This window comes from Apostichopus japonicus, chromosome 12, assembly GCF_037975245.1.
Source record: "Apostichopus japonicus isolate 1M-3 chromosome 12, ASM3797524v1, whole genome shotgun sequence".
In the NCBI taxonomy this organism is placed as follows: domain Eukaryota; kingdom Metazoa; phylum Echinodermata; class Holothuroidea; order Aspidochirotida; family Stichopodidae; genus Apostichopus; species Apostichopus japonicus.
The window spans coordinates 5,701,039-5,723,630 of NC_092572.1; the positions used below are offsets into that span (position 1 = coordinate 5,701,039).

The 22,592-nt window shown below is 34.0% G+C and overlaps 1 protein-coding gene across 8 annotated transcripts in view; it reads left to right on the top strand.

The window, feature by feature from the left end:
• Positions 1 to 8,036: 8,036 nt before the first annotated feature.
• Positions 8,037 to 22,592, top strand: part of LOC139977545 (uncharacterized) — a 270,650-nt gene continuing 256,094 nt past the window's right edge. For 4 of the 8 annotated variants that reach the window (XM_071986922.1, XM_071986926.1, XM_071986927.1 and 1 more), the window contains exons 1-5: positions 8,083 to 8,234; positions 8,394 to 8,479; positions 9,364 to 9,681; positions 16,127 to 16,444; positions 18,016 to 18,303. In XM_071986922.1, the coding sequence (XP_071843023.1) occupies positions 8,404 to 8,479; positions 9,364 to 9,681; positions 16,127 to 16,444; positions 18,016 to 18,303 (1,000 nt within the window). In that variant the 5' untranslated portion in view covers positions 8,083 to 8,234; positions 8,394 to 8,403. Of the gene's footprint in view, positions 8,235 to 8,393; positions 8,480 to 9,363; positions 9,682 to 16,126; positions 16,445 to 18,015; positions 18,304 to 22,592 lie in introns of all 8 variants that reach the window. The other 4 variants (XM_071986924.1, XM_071986923.1, XM_071986920.1 and 1 more) reach the window with 3 other exon arrangements.

Genomic DNA, 22,592 nt, shown 5'->3' on the forward strand with positions numbered 1-22,592 from the left:
TTGTCATAGGGATACTTGTTATACACAAACTCCTAAAGCAGTTAAGAAAGATCCCTCTTCATTAGAGTAGATTCAAAATGTTTATGCTACTTAATGACCGATAACTCGAGCAAACCTCATATTTAGCATTTTGTGCCACATTATTAGAATTTGATGGTTTCATTTATATCTTAAAATGTTAATATAAAATATATGAGTTTTGCAACATGTTGAATAAAAATCGTGACGTTCATAACATGTAATAGTATACCGGCATCGGCTTGAACTTTGTCTATCGTCATATTGGTTATTATTGGTTATTAATGAAACAAAATGGTACTGAAACGTTAGACAGAGGTCTCCCAAACCGACTGAGATCATTCTGACATACTTGGGCAACATTTTAAGAAAAAGCTTGTATCGCATCAGATTTATGTGATGTTAATGTAAGTAAGATACACTATATGTTTAATGTCACATAACTTGTTATGTTTTGTCAGAGGATATTGCCAGTGAATGCCGCTGTGATCTAAATACAGACACACACGCAAACATTTCATATATTTATGTTAATTTTAAAAGCATTCCCAAAACCATACTGTCAAGCACCCGATCAGATTTACACAAGTTACTGTAATATCTGTGTGAATCGGCTGAATGTAGTCTTAACTTGGTAAACATGATACAAGGATCCATGGGGTATCAAAGTCAATTCCATCTAGTACAATGAGTCACCGCATTCACAATCACGTATAATAATGGTAATGCTTTATGTGCCTGTGTTAAACGGCAATGGCATCGTAGCATAGGTTAATGGGTTCTATATAGTTCCTTATGTGTTTAAAGATGATATAACAGTGAATTACGAAATCTGAAACAAAACAGATTGGAATCGATAAAACCATTAGCACTTCATTTTTGGAAGCTAACGCAAGTCCTTCGAATTACTAGTACATAGTACATTTTGGCTTAAACATATGCATCAATGTGGCAGTAGTTAGTGGGTAAAAGACCAACAGAGGTTTACAATAATTTCAGTTGCTCTTTACATTTTATTCAACTTCAATGACGTAATAATAATAGCCTCAAGCTTAATCTGCATTTATTTACGCTTGTAGTAACTGTTACGTAACATACATTGGTTGGATTTATACTTGTCATATAAAATAGTTTAACACTTTTTTACCGAAATTTGTTTTAATGACATCTACTCTCTTTCACAACCGTCAGTGATTTTACAGCACAACATGTAACACACCTTAAAGCACAGTTCTTATTCGTAGTGTAACGGCACCGTTTCTACTTCCTTAAGCCATACTTATTACTGTCTGCTATATGCCATTTCTATATATATATATCAATGCTAACGTATTTGGATCAAACGTACCTCTATTATAATAATACGAACTTGTGGACTTTGACAAACAATAGGTTCCTGGGAATTTAAAAGTGAACATTCCAGCAGTTTCTCTGTTTGTATAGGCAGTCGTTTATATTTAACCTTCAAACCTCTCAACAATTGGTTTACTGAACCAGTGTTTGTCTTACGGTGGTCGCAAATATTTTGACTAGGTGAGGGCAGTATTTTAGAAATGATTACCTTATCGTATTAGTATAGGTGGCCTACTTTTGCTGCCTTAGCAATTATTGCAACTGTTTCTGTTTTGTTGTTACTCTTATTGATGCTAACAAGACAACTGTTCAATCCCACCGAGTCGTCGTTGTTTTGTCCATGAAGTAGTAACGTGCTCTAAATTAGTAGTACATACGTTACCCGCATGTCATATGATATATCACAATATTGCGACACCAACCGGCTGACTTCAGGAAGTAACAAATGACACAGCCTGATTGGTGTAGGGCAGGTGTAATATATGAGAAAATGATGATGCAAACATCAACACGGAATTTACAGCATTCCCAGACCATTCTGGGTAAAAATGAACAGAATGGAATATCTTTCCTTCTCAAAAGCATGATAACCGTCAAACACATCAAATTGCCGCTATTATCAATTTATCAATTAAATCTAAAAATTTTATACGTTGGTATTGAGATTCCACATAATCTTGGTATACCATGATGCTGATTCAAAGTCATGAACAGTTATCAAGTTTCTCGCATTTTGCTTGACACTATTAGTATGAAGACACTGAAGAACTACCATCAATATGATATACGTCACTAAGTGCAAAAAAATGAAGGTGGAAAGAAATAGACAGTATTTGAGGAACAACAACAAATAAACATATAGGTGATGTTACAGCATAATATGATAATAAATAAATAAATGGTAAAGGACAAAGCAAATGATACTGCAATATTAAGCTAAGACATTCTGACATATTTGGGGAACTTTTATTTGAAAGCTCTGTATCAAATAAGCTAGATACTATGGTAATGTATATAAAAATAAAATTGCAGACTGAATTCTAAAATCTGAAACAAGGCCTATTAGAATCCGATAGAACCCTTTTAATATTAACAATTACATATACGTACTAGTACATATAAATCAATGGGTCAGAAGTTGGGTGGCAACCGTCGGTGATAGGCATAATATGTAACATACCCTATAGCACAGTTCTAATCTATAGTGAAACTGCCCCATATGTACTTTCTTAATCCATTGTATGACTTTGCAATTGGTATACACATATGAATTGTAAGGTGATAACATCTACCGTACCTCTATTATAACAATATACGACCTTGTAGACCTTGACAGACAATATCATACTGGGGATATAAAGGCAAACATTCCAGCATGATCCATATCTACATAGTCGTCTATTTTTAACCCAACACACTTGTTTATCTTAATATTTTACTTTGTAGTTTTTTCTATAGGTAGGAAATTAAAACAGAGTACTATTACTGCATGTTGCACATTACCTTTTGACTAAATTTTCACTGTAAGCAAGAGACTGCGAAGAAGGATGTACCACCCGGATCCCTCTTCCCTTCCTCTCCCATGGCCGTCCATTACAACCCATTGGCACTTTTCCTGCCCGTCAGCTCCCCCCCCCCCCCAACTTATTAACTTTCCATTGGCATTAATATTGCATACGTCTCACCACTCTCAGCTTTGCATAGCGTTTTCTCCCCTAAACTATTTTGGTATCAAGTTTTTGTTTAAGACAATCAAGTTAAGATTGGCTTTTTAACATATTTTATTCAACATTTCTTGGCAAATATAGCTGTAATTATTACCAGCGGATGATTAAAAATGAAACATTCTCTCCTTTTGTATCAGTATATGGTATAGTATAAGATAACTCTTCTGTGTAAGAAAGACATTACTGACTGTTGTTTGCTCTAAATCCCTTCCTCATGTTTCAAATTCCAAACAGAGTAATATAATCTGTAGCAGTGGACAAGGAAAGGCAATAACCTATCTAGGCACTATGGCACATCAATATTTGTTATTCTGTTTAATGCCTGCAAAAACGTTCGAGATTAAAGCAAGAATCTAAAGATAGCATGTGGAAATTTTCATTTCAAGATAAATATGTCAAAGGTTGATATAGCGCGCCTCGTTATTGAAAAATGAAAAACAGTTATCTTCAAATCCTTTAGAAATTAAAGTTCTGGAGTTTTAAACTCTCTTTATCACCAGTTGCAGCTACAAAATAAACATCTTCTTGGGAATACACCCAAACTCCACCAATTTTCCTCAATTTGTGATAGATTCCTAAGCTACTGCTCTTGAGGTTTGGACCACAAACCATCATATGAAATTATACTTTTACATTGTTGTCAGGAGGAAAGCTACACAAGAGCAACATTTAGGTAGCATAAAATGCGGATAATGCAAGCTGTCGCCAAAGGCGCTGGTGAAGGTCTTTCACAGTAGGTCTACAGAAATTTGGAAGTAGACAAAGTGAATTGTAGTCCGTAAAGTCAAAGTGTCTTCCTGCTATTTACGAAAACTTCCACAAATTTCAATAAGGGAACCATGGGTGGTACCAAAGGTAATACGTGAGCGGGTAGTTGGGGCATGTGAGACGCCAGATCTCTGAAGTGACGTAAACGATAGATACACAGGCACATAATCTTGATTTATTTCGTTTTTTCACTTTATTTGGCAAAACGTTATGCGTATGGGTTGTATTGACACATTATATGAGCAATGTGACGATGTGTGAAGGAGTAGAGTCACGGTCGATTGCTTCATGTGGGTAAATGTTAAACAATGAAGATATGTGGACCTAGTTGCGCGAAAGAAAATGTTTTAAACATTTTTGAAAAAAAACCCTCCATTTTGAAGTGCTAGACGAGGAGGGACAAATTGCTGCACTAGAGAAGCTTGGAATCAGGTTCTCACAGCTAGTGCGTAAATAAAGGCCATAGCAAACCAGTATCATACTACGATCTAACCAGACTGGTAGTAGTTGTCGACTTTGTAGTATTAACGTATGAATATCTACGCTGACTTAGAATAGCCTATACCATAGTGACAATGGTGTTGTCTTTCCTTGTGTACTGTGGCCCAGTTTGGTTATCATCCTGTTCTAAAGGACAATTAGACTACTTTGATAAATCCGTCAAGTTGTATTCTACCATCACGGATGATTTTATTGATCGTATCATATGTCTATGTGCTTCTTCTATAGTCGAGGATTCCGATCACCCTCTTTTTCATTTTTACATGAAACCACGTAGATTTTACACGATCCCACGTATGCGGACAGAACGGTTTAAGCGATCATTTTTACCTTGAAGTATTAAAACTTTGAATTGTATGATACATAGATGACTTGTTTAACCTATTTTTAAGATGCTGTAGTTCATTTTATGATATTGTCATTTTATGATGAATATCAATCAATTTTACTTTACTTTACTTTACTTTACTTAGCAGCATTTTCGTTTCATTCAAAGATTTACCAATAAAGTATTTCACTTGAATCTAAGTTAGCATTCGTACCTTCAAAGTAGTTTATTTGCTACTGCTTTACAAATCGCCAGGTAAGATTAAGACATTACTCATGATGTTTGTATCTTATTTTGGCTGTTAAATGAGACATATTCGACGTGAAGTTTGTTCGTAGCATTTAGTAACAGTCGGTCAATAAAGGCAACTAAAGGGCATTCTAGTACTTTATAAATTGGCAGAGAGCAGTTACATCATGATTGGTGAATATCATTCCCCATAGTTACATCTTCTAGGCCATCATTTAACTTGACTAATGACAAATGACTTCATTGTTAAACGCTACTGGCAAAACAAAATAAACATACATTATAATTGTTAATCCGGAAAGTTTGATAAAAAACATGCGGTTTATATAATAACGTAATTTCTTTACCTCATCAATATTGAGAACAGGTCAAATCATAATTTTTAGGCGGTTACAATTTGCATTTCAGCCTTAATGTATCAAAGGTGAAGGGGAACACTACCCAGGCATAGTGTGTGCCCACCCTAGAATTTTAAATCTATTGGCCTCAATGTATACCACACTTTATTTCATTAATACAACCAACAGAGTGATTATTATGTATATGTGTGGCCCACCACCGTATGATTGAACATTAAATTTGTTAGTATTTTCTTAAACAGAAAGTTGTTTGTTTTTGAAAAATCATTGATAGAGTGATGTTTTCACGCAATGTTTGGAAACGCCTCCTTTGGACGTTTGGACGTTAGACTAAAACCTGCTGAAACGCATCAAAATTGTAACACATCACTTTGTTGTATAAAGGGCTATGACCACATAACACCATTTGATATATTTAATTATTTGACAGTGAAGCCTAGGCTTTAAATTGACTTGCAAAGCACATGGATTACCATGTTTACGCCTAGGTCAATCAGCAGCATATAAATTGACTTAAATCAACTGTTTTCAATACTTGGTTAAAATCTTTATCAAATAGTACCAGCATGAACAAATAGTTGAAGAAATGGATGAAACCAACTACACGTAGGTAAGATCTTGGCATAGCCTATCCAAAACGATGTGTTTGGCTAATTTACACTACCGTTTAAATTGCTATGAAATAACAAGTATTAATCATTAATTATATATATATATATATATATATATATATATATATATATATATATATATATATATATATATATATATATATATATATTTATATATATATATATATATATATATATATATATATATATATATATATATATATATATATATATATATATATATATATAGTAGAAAAGATGAGAACAACATGTAATGCCTTTAAACCAACATAATATTTAGAATAGAATAGAATAACTAAACGCTACACAAATTTTCGGACACCCTGGTCATTCGTCAGGTGTAAAAAGACGAAGGACCAGGGTGTCCGAAAATGTGTGTAGCGTTTAGTTATTCTATTCTATTCTAAATATTATGTTGGATTTAAAGGCATCACATGTTTTCCTCATCTTTTCTACTATTATTTCTATCCAACACGTGGAAAATTTCATCATGCGTGTATATATATATATATATATATATATATATATATATATATATATATATATATATATATATATATATATATATATATATATATATATATACATATACTATGCGATAAAAGAAGAAATATATATATATAAAACCTATCCAGAATGTTCTAAACACTGTACAAGAGGCCTGAAATGTTCTTGGAATCTTGCCAACAACTTGTTGAAGCCTACGCAGAACGGTCATCGTAACATTGTAAGATAGCAACTAGTGAGCAAGGAATCCAACATATTTGATATGAAAAACAGATAATCCGTAAATGGATAGATGGGGGTAACTAAGACATATCTGACAATACTTAATATGTAAAAACCGTTTTCAGTTCAATTTTCTGTTCTTGATAATATATGCAAATTAAACTAAAATATTTTGTTTGCAACACAAAATGTTGTATGGTTGATAGAATATAACCTATTTTGCTCAGATTAAAGTTCCTTTACTTCAGAAGGTGGATCGCATTACTATAGGAGGTCTAGATATCACTGTGGCAGATATTCTTCACAAGCTGTCTTTCCTATTCCAATATCGTTAAGAAAGTTTATCTTACAATTGTGATGCATTTTGAATGCTTGATCAGCTGTAAACGTTTATGTGAAAAATACGGTTTTCTGTTCAAAGGTGAAATGGAACGAAAAAATTCTAACAGAGGTCTTAAGTAGACATTTTTCCTTAAACGGTCATTCATATCACTTCTTCTAGAATTAATAAGATCCAGATAGGATAGACAATCTAAACTATATATTTTTCTGCACAGGCCTTTCAGTAGGTAAGCCTTTTTTTTACAGTTTGCTTTTTTGCCCCTTGATATTTATCATTTCATTAAATGCAGCTCTTTTTAGGAATATTATGTTTCTGTAGGAGAGGGTCTTAAATGTTATAAAGAAAAGCATACAAGGTTATATTTTAATTGCCATAATGACAGCATACACAGTAGTGCTGCCAGGTGCACTTACATTTCCAATAAATGACCTTCGCCGAACAAATTCCGTGTAGCAGGCCAGCCTCTGACCACGGCGACTTTGTCACTTTAGCGTCGGACCAATAGCGGTCAACAGGCTGCATTCAATATGCGGCATACTGACGGTTGGTCGTCGATGGCGGCGTCATACCGTGCTGTTTATATAATTACGTCATTGGCAAGCGGCATTGGAGGAGTGACATGCCAATATCGACTGTACAGAGATGTTGCGCAGGTGTGGATATGCTGGCGACGCCACTGTCGGATTTCCACGGTATCCGGGCATCTAACCACGAGTGGTATGCGCTGCTGTCCGGAAATGGTAGTTCTAGAAAACAATGCATACGTTATTTCCATTTTAAAAAGCAACATTCATGTTACATCAATTAGCATTAGACTACGGATTTTCATTTCATTTTACTTCTCTGTACGGTTACTTCTGTCCCTAGTTCTTAATAGGTCTCACTCTTAATTTAAGAGTAAGGAGACCCTAACTTATAGAGCAAATGTTACTGCAAGGCAAACGCTTGTTTAAATAAAAACAGTATTTGTAGCACTCTCTGAAATACATACTACCTCCTCTCTCGTCATGAATAATATCATTATATAACGTGTACTGACTAATTGTGTACGGAGAACCACTATTACCACTGCCTTTAAGTTGAAATGTTCTTAACCAAAGTGACTGCAGTTTGTCCAGACGAAGTAACTGTATTTTTGTTCTTTAGTAAGTCACTGTCCAGTGGTCGATTTTCTAGGAAAAAACAATCGGGAGGTAAGAACAAGATTTAACAATCTGAATCTTTAAGGTAAGCAGTCTCAATCAGTCCGCTAAATGGTCACTGTAATGTTGGCTTTTCGCACTTCTCGAAGCAGATATTTTCAATGTTAGTCAATTGCATCATTCCACTGGTAGGTAATATTTTTTAATGAACTAACGTTTGCCTTTTCCTCACGTCTTTTCACAGAGTATTGAAGATGGCTTGTCCTGCCAGCAATATTAAACTTAGCAAGTTTAACTCATTCCTGTTTATCCCATTTTGTTTTGTTATAGGTACGTTTGTTATTTTATGAGTGAAATTATTTTATAATGGTCACAATCAATATTTCATATACCTTTCCAACGCTAGCAGTGTAACAAATATATGCTAAGCTGATATTCAGTCTCATGGATGAATGAATGAACGAAATAATGAATGGATGGGTGGATAGATAAGCAGAATGCTTAAACAAAATATTGATATTTATGACGAACACAGACAAAAATCCCAAAAATGTGCATAAGAGGTCTATGCTTTAAAGTTAATGGAATTAAAGTAATAGTGTATCTAGATCAACTTAACCTGTTATATTTTATTACAAAATGCTGAGTTGCTGATATATCTACTAGTGCACTTTTTTTTTAAAGCTCTGAATTCAGCATTTGCATGAGATCAGGTATCGGTGTATGGGAAGGGGTTTTATTATGAGTTGCTCATTATGCTCTCTCAAATCCGCCTACGTTAATTTGAATTGTAAAGGTTTAATTACTACAATGTTATACATGATGACTCCGACGAAACAAATTCATAAGAATGTTACAACGGGCGACATCAAAGAAATGCTATGTAAATGGTTTCAAATAGTGCAACAATTAGATGAGTAATAAAATGTTGGAATGTAGATTATTCTGTTAATATTAAAGTTATCTATATTTGCCATAAATCAAGATTGTACAATGTTAAAAGATCCTTACTTTATGTAAATATTTTTACATGGTCTCATCAACATGATGAATAGGAATCCCAACCCAACTCAAAATGCAGCTTAACATATGGGTTCGTTAACATTTCCCCTATAATAGTTTCTTTAAGTGAGGAGAGGAAGCAATTTTAAACATGGATATTAAACAAGGATCTTGATTGAGAGCACTTGGTTAACTTTTGAATTCATTGTTAGGTGCATCATGTCAGACTTTGGTGACCTACAGCTCTAAGTCATCTGAAGAGTTGCTATGTCCAATTACTGATCACACAATTGCTGCTACATGGAGGGATGAAACCACTGGGAATAACTTAGCAAACTATGTGAGAGGAGGACAACCTGACATTGAAATTGTAGATCCAGGTTCCAAACATAATAACTACATGTATTATGTTAGTTCTACATCATTCAGTATATTTATCCAGCCTGTTCAAGCAGAGGATGGAGGTGATTATATATGTTCTATTGTTGGAGGAGGAGGTTTCAGAAATGAGTACACTGTTGTAGTAGAAGGTAAGTTTCTCACTTTCTGCAATATAAGCCGCATCATTTCAGAGGTTTATAAAGTAAATACGTTAATTTTGAAACATATTGCTTACCAAAATGTGTAATTGTCTAAACAACTGCACGCTTTTAAGCATTTTTAATACAAAGTTGTTGCATGTTTGGGATCAGCTTGTTTCAATGAGATATAAAAAATATATAAAGACCAGATAAACCTTTTTTGATATTAACATCAGTTGCAGAATTGTGAACTGTTATCACACTGAATTGTGATTTTAGAACCCTTTACCTTGATACTGCAGTTTCTTTAGTAAGTTTATACTATTTAACAATCTATTGGAACTATTGTTTCTGACATAAGTGACCATTTTCCAGTATATTCCATTTTACATACTCATTGAAGCCCAATCTCAGATCAGGCCTTGAACGATGATAGATATTATTTCAGAAGAGATACCTCTTTAAATGCTATGAATGACTTTGACATGAAACTTGAAATGGTAAACTGGGATTTCTTGTATAATTTTACTGATGTGAATATTGCTTATAATACGTTTATTGATGTTATTTCCTCTTTATATAGCAGTACTTGTAAGTTAAAGCGAATTAGAGTTAAAGCTAGACATAGACCGCCGATAACAAAAAGCATTACAAATTATATCAAAACAATAGGAAACTATATATAGCATATATTTTTAAGCCCACACAGGTAAAAACAAACTAGATATACTATTTACAGAAACAAACACACTAGTGTTATTAGGGCTGCTAAAAAGTATTATTTTGCTGGAGTATTCGGAAAAAATAATAAAAATAATTTTCATAAAACTTGGCAAATAATAAATAACAGTATTGGTTTAAATAAGAAAAATACCATGAATTTTATTTTTAATAATAAGAACAAAGTTTTTACTGATCATAGGGAAATTGCTAATGCTTCCAATGATTATTTTATTACAACATGGTCCAAACGTAGCAAAGATAATACCCGATTGCTCTTCTAAAATCGATGACTATCTTCCTCAAAATACTAACTTATATTCCTTATTTCTTTCACCAAAAATCCTTTTGAAATAATAAGCATTACAAACAAATTACTAAAGAATTCTGCTCCTGAAATTGATGATTTCCCAACTAAAATTATTCAAAATAATAGTTACAAAATTACTGCCCCTCACATATTATTAATTTATCACTTTCTTCTGGTATTGTGCCTGACCAAACCAAACTTGCAAGAGTGACTCCTATTTTCAAATCAGATGATCTATCCGCATTCAACAATTACCGTCTCATTTCAGTTCTGTCATCTGTATCTAAAATTTTTGAAAGGATTATTTACACTAGAACTATTCATTTTCTCAATAAGCAAAATATCATTAGAGATCGTCAGTTCGGTTTTCGTCAAAAGTATTGGACATATATGGCAGCGTTAGATATCTCCAATTTTATTTCAAAAGGTTTTGTTAACAATGAATATACCCTAGGCATTTTCTTAGATTTATCCAAAGCATTTGATACTGTCGATCATAACATACTCTAAAGTAAGCTTTCTCACTATGGTATACGAGGTGTTGCCCATGAGTGGTTTCGATATTATTTATCCAACCGTAAACAACTTGTAATGTTAATGATTGCTCATCTTTACTTAGAGATATTTCTCGTGGTGTGCCCCAGAACTCTATACTTGGACCTTTGTTATTTATTTTATATATAAATGATCTTCCATTATTTTCTAAGAAATTGTCTTTTTCTCTTTTTGCCGATGACACCAGTACTCTTTTCTCTATCTCCTTAATCAATCATGAACGCACGCACGTTTCTGACTGGTTTAAATCAAATTGTCCCTTAATGCTAAAAGACACACGTCATGTTATTTTATCAACTTCGCAACAAGTTTAAAAGTCTCAAAATATGCATCGACGACACCTTTGTTACACTCATTCTGACTCATTCTGTCAAATTCCTTGGACTTAATCTTGACCCTCAACTTAACTGGAAACTTCATATTTATTCAGTATGCAACAAAACGGCAAATATTATAGGAGTCCTTGATAAAAAAAATAAGTCATTTTGTACCCAAAAAATGTTCTCATTACGCTTTACCATTTTCTTATCTACTCGCACATATCTTATTGTAACATTGTATGGGGTAATACTCATCCCACTTACCTTAATCGCTTGTTTATTCTTCAGAAAAAAAAATTCGTATAATCACACTGTCAGACTATAGAGCTCACACTTCGCACAGGTCTCTTTAAAGATTTAAAGATTCTCACCTTGTCTGACATTCATAGATTTCAACTAGGTATTTTCATGTATAAAGTTAACAATAACCTTCTGCCCTCCCTGCTATGCAGACACTTAAGCTTAAACTCAGACATCCATGGCCATTTTACAAGACATTCGAGTCATTTTACATTTGTATAGTATCCGCTCTAACATTCAATGAAAATCTTTCATTTTCTCAGGTACCCAATTATGGAATTATCTTGATAACACGGTTAAAAATGTCCCATCACTTGCAATCTTTTCTAAAAATCAGAAGCATTTACTTTTATCCAATTACTGAACAGTTTAAGATGGCTAAGATAATACATATTTTTAGTTTTTTTTCTTTTAATTTTTTTAATTTTTATAACTTATATAATATTTCTTTAAATTGTATAATGTTAGCTTATGTAACGTAAGTACAGTTACATGGTTTATTTGTGTGTGCAACCTTTGTTTTATTGCATGCATTGTTAATTGTTTTTTCTTTTCTTATTGTCTTTGTACGGGGGTCTGCTTCGTAAGAGCCTCGGCTTTCTCAGACCTCCTCCACTTGTCACATACATTTTCTTCTATTATTGTGTTATATATTTTGAATGTTGAAACAAATAAATAAATGAAATGGAATGAAATGAAAATGAACGAAAACCTTCAGTCCTACTCAAAACTCGGTGAAAATTTGGACTCTCAAAGAGAGTGAAGCATACCACATACACATGACAGAGTGTGGTTCAGCACACTAGCATCATTCTGTAGAAACAATTGTGTTTGTAATGTTCACGAGATGTGAAAACAACTCAAAGTCGCTCTCATTGCCACGATACCACAGCTCAGATCGTGGAATGATATTTACAAATATACATACTACTTAAAATACAGTGTAACAGTCAAATAATTACGTACTCAGTAACATTTTAAACTGTCAGCAGTCATAAAGTTGCCCACTGAAAGTATTGCCGAACATGGTCCCGGATTAAACAAAATGCACTGGTTAAATTTCTAAACGTACCGATCAAGAATAGTGAAAATGTTGCAGTTATGTACCCGATTTACATGGCCTGATCAGTTTATACTGTGAATAAGAGACAACCGTTAATCAGTTTAAACTGAAGTGCGTGATAACACAAAACACATTTTAGACTTGTAAGCAGATGCTACTATGGACAGAGTTACTAACTAAATTCATTACTTAAAAGCTGTTTTAACTAAGGCTGGCTATTAGTCTAAACAACTGTTCCTATGTTTGACTAAGTTTGGATACCTTGTGAAAATGGTTCAAATTGCAGATTTTAAGCGTTTTGCAGTAAAATGTCATCCACCTTCTGGTAAAATGTGGACGAAACCTTTAGAACAGTATGATTAGTCCAGGCAAACGGGTACTCACCCTGATCAGTTTTAACTGATTAAGCCATGAAAGTCGGCTGATTTTTGACGTAGAGATTTATGTTATTCTATACTGCATACAATAAACCATTATTATCCCGTACATATACACATGTAATGTACCAGAGATGACATTTTGTAGTACGTTTGCTGTTAAACCCTATAAGTGCTCTAGCAGTTATCACAGCAACAGTTGCGATAGAATTGGTGGCTCCACACCCGATTCACCTAGTCAGTACAGTACAAACTGTTCAAACTATGATTCATGTGCCAGTATAAACTGTATCTCGTATTTTAAGCACTAACAGTATCTACTGTACTAGTATAACAGTAAGTATGACAAAGCTTTGATACAACGAAATTATCTGACGGATGGAAGGCGAAGTCACCGAAAATAATACAGTGCGAAAGTCTATTATTACTGGTACACCGATCGATAGTGTTCAATGGATGGGTCATTTAACTTACGTTACGCTTTCGTATAATATAAAAATAGGCTTAATAACCAGACAGCTGACCTAGCCGAAAGAGAAGAGACTTATATATAGACTTAGATATTTAAATACAATATATCATTAAAAAATCTCTGATCTGAGTAGCAGAAATGCATCCCTCATGATTGACATCTGTCATATGATATTCCTATCATATTTTTATGACAACAATCAATGCTTCACAAATCTGTTGTTCTCTATGTGAACTGGATTGAGGTATTGCAACAAGTATGAATGGGATATTTACAGATGTTGATTCATCTAAGATTACTGAATTGTTGTCGCAAGAAGACCATTGGTATTTAGTCATCATACGCATAGCAAAATGTAAAATTGGCCGAAACCATCAAATTACTGTGGAATGCATATTATGTTAGTTTAGAGAAAATAATGAATGTAAAATTTCTACAATTTTTAATAACCATTTGTATTCATTTTTACCAACAAATGTGTCGTGAACTCCTAAACCATACCTATAGCTTGACTTTTTGATCATTACCCACATACTAAAATAACAAAATATCCGAAACTCACAAATCGATGTAGGATATCAGACTCTACAAGTTTGCAACGCATTTTGTAATGCAAAGTACGAAAATTCAGGTAATCAAAAGAGGTATGATGTGTAGCCCTCCTTTGTGCGAAAACGTATGTCGTGAGCTCCTAGACCTTAATAGTAAGTGCTAACTTCGTGAACAATCCTAGTCCTACTACGATATTCAGTTTATCCAGAATATTGAAGCAGAGGAGAAAGGATATTACTTTATGTTCTGCTGTCGGATGAGAAAGAAATCGATGAGATCCTCGTTGTGTGTGAATGATCTTCAACGACAACAAAGAATGGATCAACACTCGATATGTGGATACATCTTAGGTATTAGAAAACCAGTTGCTTATGTGCACCGGCCAAGGTTGTTTAAAGCTTATGCATGGTCTGTAACATACAAATACATAGTACACATATTATCATCCTCGAAGTTGCGGTACACAATTGCAACAAACCGAGACTTATAGCAGTTTAAACATTACATAAGGCTCAATGCATCAATCGCATCATGCCGTAAGCAATTACAAGCTCTTATTTTGTATGTGGTATTGTCATCGTAAGTAGATGGATCTAGAGATAAAACTTTAAAAACTTTGAAAATGCGATAACTTAATATCATAATGAACTTCATACTTAATATTTGGATACATGTATACTAGTACTGCTATTTATTATTGAGGTAAGTGTTTCTTGTAATCATAGAGGTGGATTCCCATATAATATATTTGTACTTTTAGATTTATCGTACTAACAAGTTTTCAGACTATGACCTCTCTTAACCTCAAATGAACTTTGACCTCGACAGTAAACAAAAGGGGCCTTGTAATCAATATGGTGGATCCAGGAAACAAATATGATTATTATGTTCATCTAAGTTTATGGTTTGCAAGGTTACAAACTTTGCGATAAATCAAGTAATATTCATCCTCTCCAATTTTTAAAGGCTTCTTATCCTCACCATTGTGAATCTGAATACCACGTAAGTATTCCATCCAAGCTTCAGCCTGTGAGTGAACAAGATGTTCTGACTTTGGTTTCTGTGAAACTCTAGTCATCTCATGCCTTCACCAAGTCCAATAGGAATATTGTTATTGCAAAGAAGAATCTAAATAGTAGTATGCAATTCATCCAAACTTAAGTTTGTTCATTATGGTGTTTAAATGCTTTGAGATATTGACCTCAAATGACCTTTGAAATCCCCAAATTTCAACACTTTTCTTGTACTAAATGAAATGCACTTTAACACGATTCATAAATTTATCATGTACTTTTTTGGGTAATCGTGTCTACGAGGCTAGGCGTCGCACAGACATACACATCCACAGAAAACCGCAGACAGGCACGCGTGCACGAGGTCACCATCGCACAATGAACGAAAATAGTAAAAAAAAACGTACATATTTACATAATCATCACAAGATCAATATTTCGCGTCGCGCAGATGCACGGTTTACACAAGTAATCAAGTCATCATATGTAATCAGCGTTTAGATGTACATATCTAAAAACCATATATAATCTATGTGAGCTTTTAGGGGTAATAATTTGTGTACATTGGTTTAGCCTCCATGCATGGGCTATATCATTTTGACATGTATACGAATTAAGAAAACATTGACTGAGAATAAAACCTACAGTTACACGTACTACTGCATTCGTTTAATATGGTCATTATACTTCGTACGATTGGACATTTTTGTGTCAAGTTGGGAAAAAACTCAGAAATTTGCTCTTAATTAATTGTACTTTGGCTTGCTTTCAGTTATTCCAGGAACATTTTCTCTGAATTGCTTCGTTCCTCCTGATGTCACTTGCCCTGAACAAGGTGTGAATCCTCCATCGGATCTGATCTGTGTCTGTGCAGCTAACGGAGTGCGTCCAGATACACTATATTTGGATATTCCTGACGCTTACAATGTGCAGCAAAATGAAAGCATTGAAAATGGTGAACTCTATGACTTACGCCTGAAAGCAACAGTACCAGTAACTGAGTCTACGTCAGAAGTTACCTGCAGTGTAATAGGATACAACACCACGGAACCAATACCATCAGAGCTCATCACTAAAACATTTGTGTTATGTTAGTTGCTTACATTTTTACTTTCTGCAAAATTAATGACATGTCAAATATATTGAAATTCTTTGTTGATATTTCCCAATTGTTCGACACCAATTGTGGATTTCAGCCAACCTATGGGGCTCTTATTTATGATTATTGAAAATTGTACATATATTACCAATGACTTGTAGGAAAAGCATAATTTGTCTTTTTTATTTGTCAAGAATTTACTTTTGTGTACTAACAAACAAAACACAGTATCTTCTAAATCCCTTACAACTACCAAAGTGATTATAACCACTTCGGCAGTAGTAGTGACATCGTTTGAACCAAAATATCAATAAATGATGAATACTGGACGATATTCGTTACCTCATATCGGTGCTGGCATGTGATTGTGTTACTAACGCTTGGATTTTAGCAGCAGAAGCTTTCAGATTTGTTAAAAGGTAGCAATTTTTACTTAATTTACCTTGTCTTAATATCTTTTCAGAGGCCTAATTAAATGTTAGGATGTATCATTTATTTGATTACTTCTATTTTTCTTGTTTCAATCATTGATCATTTAACTATGTTTAATACCGTGGCAGTATGGTCAGCCCATGTAATATCACACAAGGCCGTTGCAAGACCTTCGTGCAAAATACCAGCCTCATTGCATGGTTAGACCACTATGAAATAAGCTTACTCAAAAATGCTTAGTTGCATTGCTTCCAATTGTCTGATTTCTGACATTTTGGAAGTTCGTAATTTGCCGGCATTTTGCCATTTGGTCCTTTCACTCAAGTGAACATTCCTCTATCCTTCCGTGACAGAAACCTGTAGATGATACAATGCTAAGATATGTGCATTTTTTGGTGATTATCTCCTAATTGTCAAAGATATTTGAGTTTTATGAGTATAATGTATCACCTACACAATACAAACAAATGTTACCCTTGCCAGGTTGTCAAATTACAAATGCAAGTCTGAATATTATGTTATTTCAAACATTCCTTGTTATATATGTGATCCATTTGATTAATTTGAGTCCTTTGAACCTACATACACAGCCTCTGAAATATTCATTATTTATCCATATATTTATTGTATGTTAGGTAATTCATGTGTTATACTATTTTCATAATATAGTGTTATTCTAGTCACTGTAGCATGAATATGTGTTTGTTTTAATTTTTTGGGTCTTTGCTTTAGTAATGATGGGGGCGGAGGTCTTAGAAATAACCGAATATCGCACACGTACTCTTCACAATGATGTTGTACTACAAGCCTCATTTACTTACACAACAGATGGCAATCTTTTCAAGTGTTATTTAAAACAAAATGGTCAGCGAAATATAATCTCCAATCTCAAGTAGATTTCACATACAGGTGAGATGATAGCATATATTAGAATATTCGCTACATCTTTCTGTAAATAAAAGTTAACAGTCTGGGTCCATTTCTTTGTATATATTTGTACTAGAAGGATATAACTTCTGTGCAAGTTAATTGTCATTAATTTGGTGAATAATACCCACTTCCTTTTTATGTTCATTACAATTGGGTTTGACATGAAATACACATTTATTAGTATTCCATTTATTTTACAGCTCCACCAACATGTAGCCTGGATATTTCATTTGACCAAGAGTGCAAAGTAGCCACTTTAACCTGCTCTTGTACTGCCTCACCAACTGATGGAGAATCACCGTCTGATAAGGGCATGGTATACAGCTATTTCAATGGAACTGGTCACATGATAGAGAGTGAAACTACTACCACAGTAGAAACTAATGATGTAGCAGCTGGTGCAGTAAATACATATAGCTGCAGAGGATGCAATGGAATTTACTATGGAGATACCTCATATGTTACACAAAGTTCAGATTGCACACTAGGTAAGTATCAAATATTTTCTAGTGTTGTTAATAATGCCGTCCCTATTGGGTATTTGGGCTATTCTTGGTTTCGTATGTGACCCAAAATGGGAGGTTTTCTTGTTTTAATTACCTATTGTTTTTCTGAGAACAGTACTTTGTCTTGTGGTCCTTTAAATTAATGGACACTATGTGATCCTGGTCTTAGATAATTAAGTACAGTCGGCTCTCTCCCTCTCTCTTAGTTTACTAACTGAGGTCACACAGCGGTCAGTTACATGTGTGACATAATAAACCTGTGTAGAAAAAGCTGCAGTTCCTTAGTTGGCTGTTGAACTCTTAACTTATCATGCATTACCAACACCATAATATGTGTATCTGAATCTCAATGAATAATTTCGTCCTCATCTGTATGCCTGAAAAATATTAATTTCTGTTAAAAGAGAATTGGTTACAAATGCGACATTAATCACTTACTGTGTGACGTCCTCTGTGAATATGTTTGTGGTCTGTATGTGATATTTATCAAAAAAATAACTAACTATGTGTACATCTAATGTAGTGTCTGTTGACTGGCCCAGGGATTGGATCACAGTAGGTGGTTAGTGATGTCACTGTGAAAGATGCTTTAACAACTAAACGTTTCTATTATCATCTTCTTGTTCATTAATATCCTTGATATGTGATACATTGGAAGAAGTACAAGTCTGAAAACAATGGGAAGACAAACATCTCTAGAGATGTTAAAGTAAAGAATGAAGGAACTTGATAGTTGATATCAATTTTTGCATAATTGCAAGACCTTCCATATCACATGGAGTGAGTAGCAATGCTTAGCACTTTGTGCAGTCTTACTGTAAATATATCTGTAAAATGTTCTCATATAAAATGTGAAACGTTAGCTTTCTTGTTTCTAGAACATCATTTTCCTCTGTGAAATTAGTGAGTTAAATATAATAAAGGAACAAGTATTTTCAACTAAATTGCTGGTTGACATCATTCACTTGGCTGTCCCTAAAAACATTTGTTAAATATCACTTAATTGAAAAAATGTTTGTAAAGTAGTTGACTTCTGCCATAGTTTGTCCCATTTAATCAACATTGTTTCAGTACATTGTTCATAAGTAGTGTGCTTTGATTAGTGATGGGAACGGTCTCAACATTTGCTGCCGGGTACCCGTTTGCGTTTTTCAGTCAGTCTCCCCGGGTATCCGTTCATTACTCCGAGGAAAAACAACGGACTATACCGAGATAGCTAATAGGTCACAAACAGTGCAAGTGATAGAAGAGGAATGTGTAAAATAAGTGTTAAAGTTTTGTAACGTTGCTTGACCTGTGTCTGGTAATTTCTGGAAAAAAATACGCCGATGTCGTTGTCAGTAACTCCGTCGCTTCAAAGATATTCTGTTTCACTGACTATCGTTCACATTTAAACATTCCTACTGTGACAAGTAATGTAAGCCTACGGGGCAGGCACCAATTAAAATCATAACATAGGAGCCAGATTCTCTTCCACCTTAAACTTATTAACAAACAAAGATCCTTGAGAATTAACAAAATGACACTTCGCATTATGGTATATGTATCATGTAATACTTAACTAATGTTACAATGCATTTTTCAATGTTTGATTGCCCTTTATACTTATACTAGTATCACAAAGGAAACATCTAACCACAGCTGTCATCACAAAACATTCCCTACCTTTAAATTAAATCAATTATCGTTGAATCCTGAAATACTATAAGAAAGGATATTGTCACGATGATGTATTAGTTATTGAAGTAATTTTTTATTTATTTTTTTAAATTTATTTCAACTTTATTTTAAGAGGGTAGCTCGTTTAGCAATAGCTAATCTTCCACGAGGCCCTCTGATAAGATATATAATAATATAACAAGTATGAAAATTTAAGAAGTCATAAATACATTAATAATGCTTAATAAAATAGTTTAAAAAAAAAAAAGTTTTTAAAAAGACATATAATAAAAATAAAAAAAATATTAAAAAAAAATAAATAAATAAAAAAAGTTTATAAAAAGGTTGTTGTTTCTTTGTTGTTTCCTGAATAAGCTGGTTAATGGCTTGAGCAAAGTCTAATTACCTCTCCATTTGACCCTGTCTCTTTGTTCGCGTGCCTAGCTAGTAGTTTTGTGTTTTCCATATTCTCAAATAAGCCATAACAATAATCCGACATTTGCATAGATTCTTGCGCGAGGCTTTTCAGCCAATCACGAGACAGCTAATTCCATCACCCGATGTTTCCGGTGTACTCTATGAGAGTAATATCCATGCTTCCAATGTTTTGAGCACACGTGCGAGCACACATGAAGACAGCCAGACATCGGACAGGATGTAAAAATGAAAGCTGTAACAATTTTAGGTAAAATTACCGTACTTAGACTTTGTTACTGGTAGGGTCAATGTTAAAGATCTATAAATGTAATTGAGTGGTAGGGAGAAACTCATTGTATTAAGTATAGGACCCAAATATATATTTGTTTGGAGTCGTCCCAGTTCGTAGACTTGACAATGGGCTGGGCTTGCTAGGGTGTATGTGATTCACTGCAACGTTAGACACTAGATTATAAATCACCCTTAGTTTTGTTTCGTAAGAGCATTTGCGACCAAGAGAGAGCCTGTGTACATTTGGCTCAAATGTTTATTATCTTGAAGAAAACAATTGAAGGGAAGAATATTGAAAGGTAACGTCAAATTGTAAATTTTAGTATTTTCACTCAGTAACGCGAGGCTGTACTTCTCAATATACAGGCGCGATATACCTTCGCACGAGTCATATTCTCAACGAGTCATTATACGCACGAGCCATTATACCCTTGTTTTAAACAGTTGTTAAATTGGAATAACTTGGTTAGTGGATACATGATATTTTTTGAGTACAAGAAGACTATTCTGTTCTGTGAAGTTCACAGGTCATTTGAGATTAAACGAGATTAAAGTATTAAAACCATGTAAACACGATAACTCAAGAAATACATCTATCTTGTAATCAAGGGTAGACATTAGCTTGTGAGAACACTATCAAGGAAGTGGTTCTTCAATCATCTCTTGGTAGACATATGAGACCATCAGGGACGAGCAGCCAGTTTGTTATTTAAACGATAGATACGTGTAGTTTTTACATTATTCTGTGTAACGAATCAGTTGAAGTATTTTTTAGATTTGTTGTTGTTCTGTCGTGTTGGTTTTTAGGTTCTATCTTAAATTGGAATTTTTAATTTTTAGCATTCAAATTTTAGATTTTGTAGTCATTCTGTTTTATCGCTTTACGCTTCACCAGTGCTTTTATTAGTTTTTCGATCTCATATTCCTGTTTATATCTGCTTTATATTGTTCTGTCGTGTTGGTTTTTAGGTTCTAACTTCATTTGGATTTTTCACTTTTTTGCATTCAAATTGTAGTTTTTGTAGTCAATCTGTTTTATCGCTTTTCGCTTCACCAGTACTTTTAATAGTTTTTCGATCTCATATTCCTGTATATTTCTGTAGATGGTAATATGTATTTTTTTTTTCTTTTTATTGTTTTATGGCATTGTATTTTCTAGATTGTAAAGCGCACAGATGCATCGCGCGTAGTGCGCTATATAAGATTTTATTTACATTTATATTTACAAGTATTATTGACAACTATCCCGTCGGTGTAAAAATTGACCAAATGATGACCAGAATTTCGAAGAAAGTTAGCTTTCAGCCTTAAGTACACTTACAGGAGGGCTTGTTAAGAAAAACAAAAGAACAGACAATAATCGCTATTTGGCAAACGTAACAACAGTTCATTGCACCAAATAATTTATTCACTTGTCACTAATATAATTTGTATTCTCTGTAAATGTGACAGGTATCGCCAAATTTGAAATCAATTATTTCCAACCTATGCTAGGCATATACAATCTGCTTCGTAGTACACACTGAAAAATGATATTTCTGTGCAATAACAAATTCTCATAAAAAAGTGATGAATAACCTAAAAACAAATGTAACATAATCATTGAAATGCTGGCTGCACCAATGTTGTTCCAAGCAAATCCCGAAGAGCTTTAGCAATTACTGGTGCCACTGCTTTTGCTACAAAGGTACTTTGTATCTGTACAATAGCTACATAGCTATAGGCTTGGGAGAACCTCACTGCACCTCTCCAAAATATGTCCTTGCCATCTTCATTGCAAAATACTAGTTCCCCACTATTGACCCCCCACAGCTTAGCTATGACAATATCTTATACCTATACCCAAGGCGGTTGGAAAGGCATTTGTCGCGTAGGCTTTTCGCAACTAAGGTGTCGATGAGAAT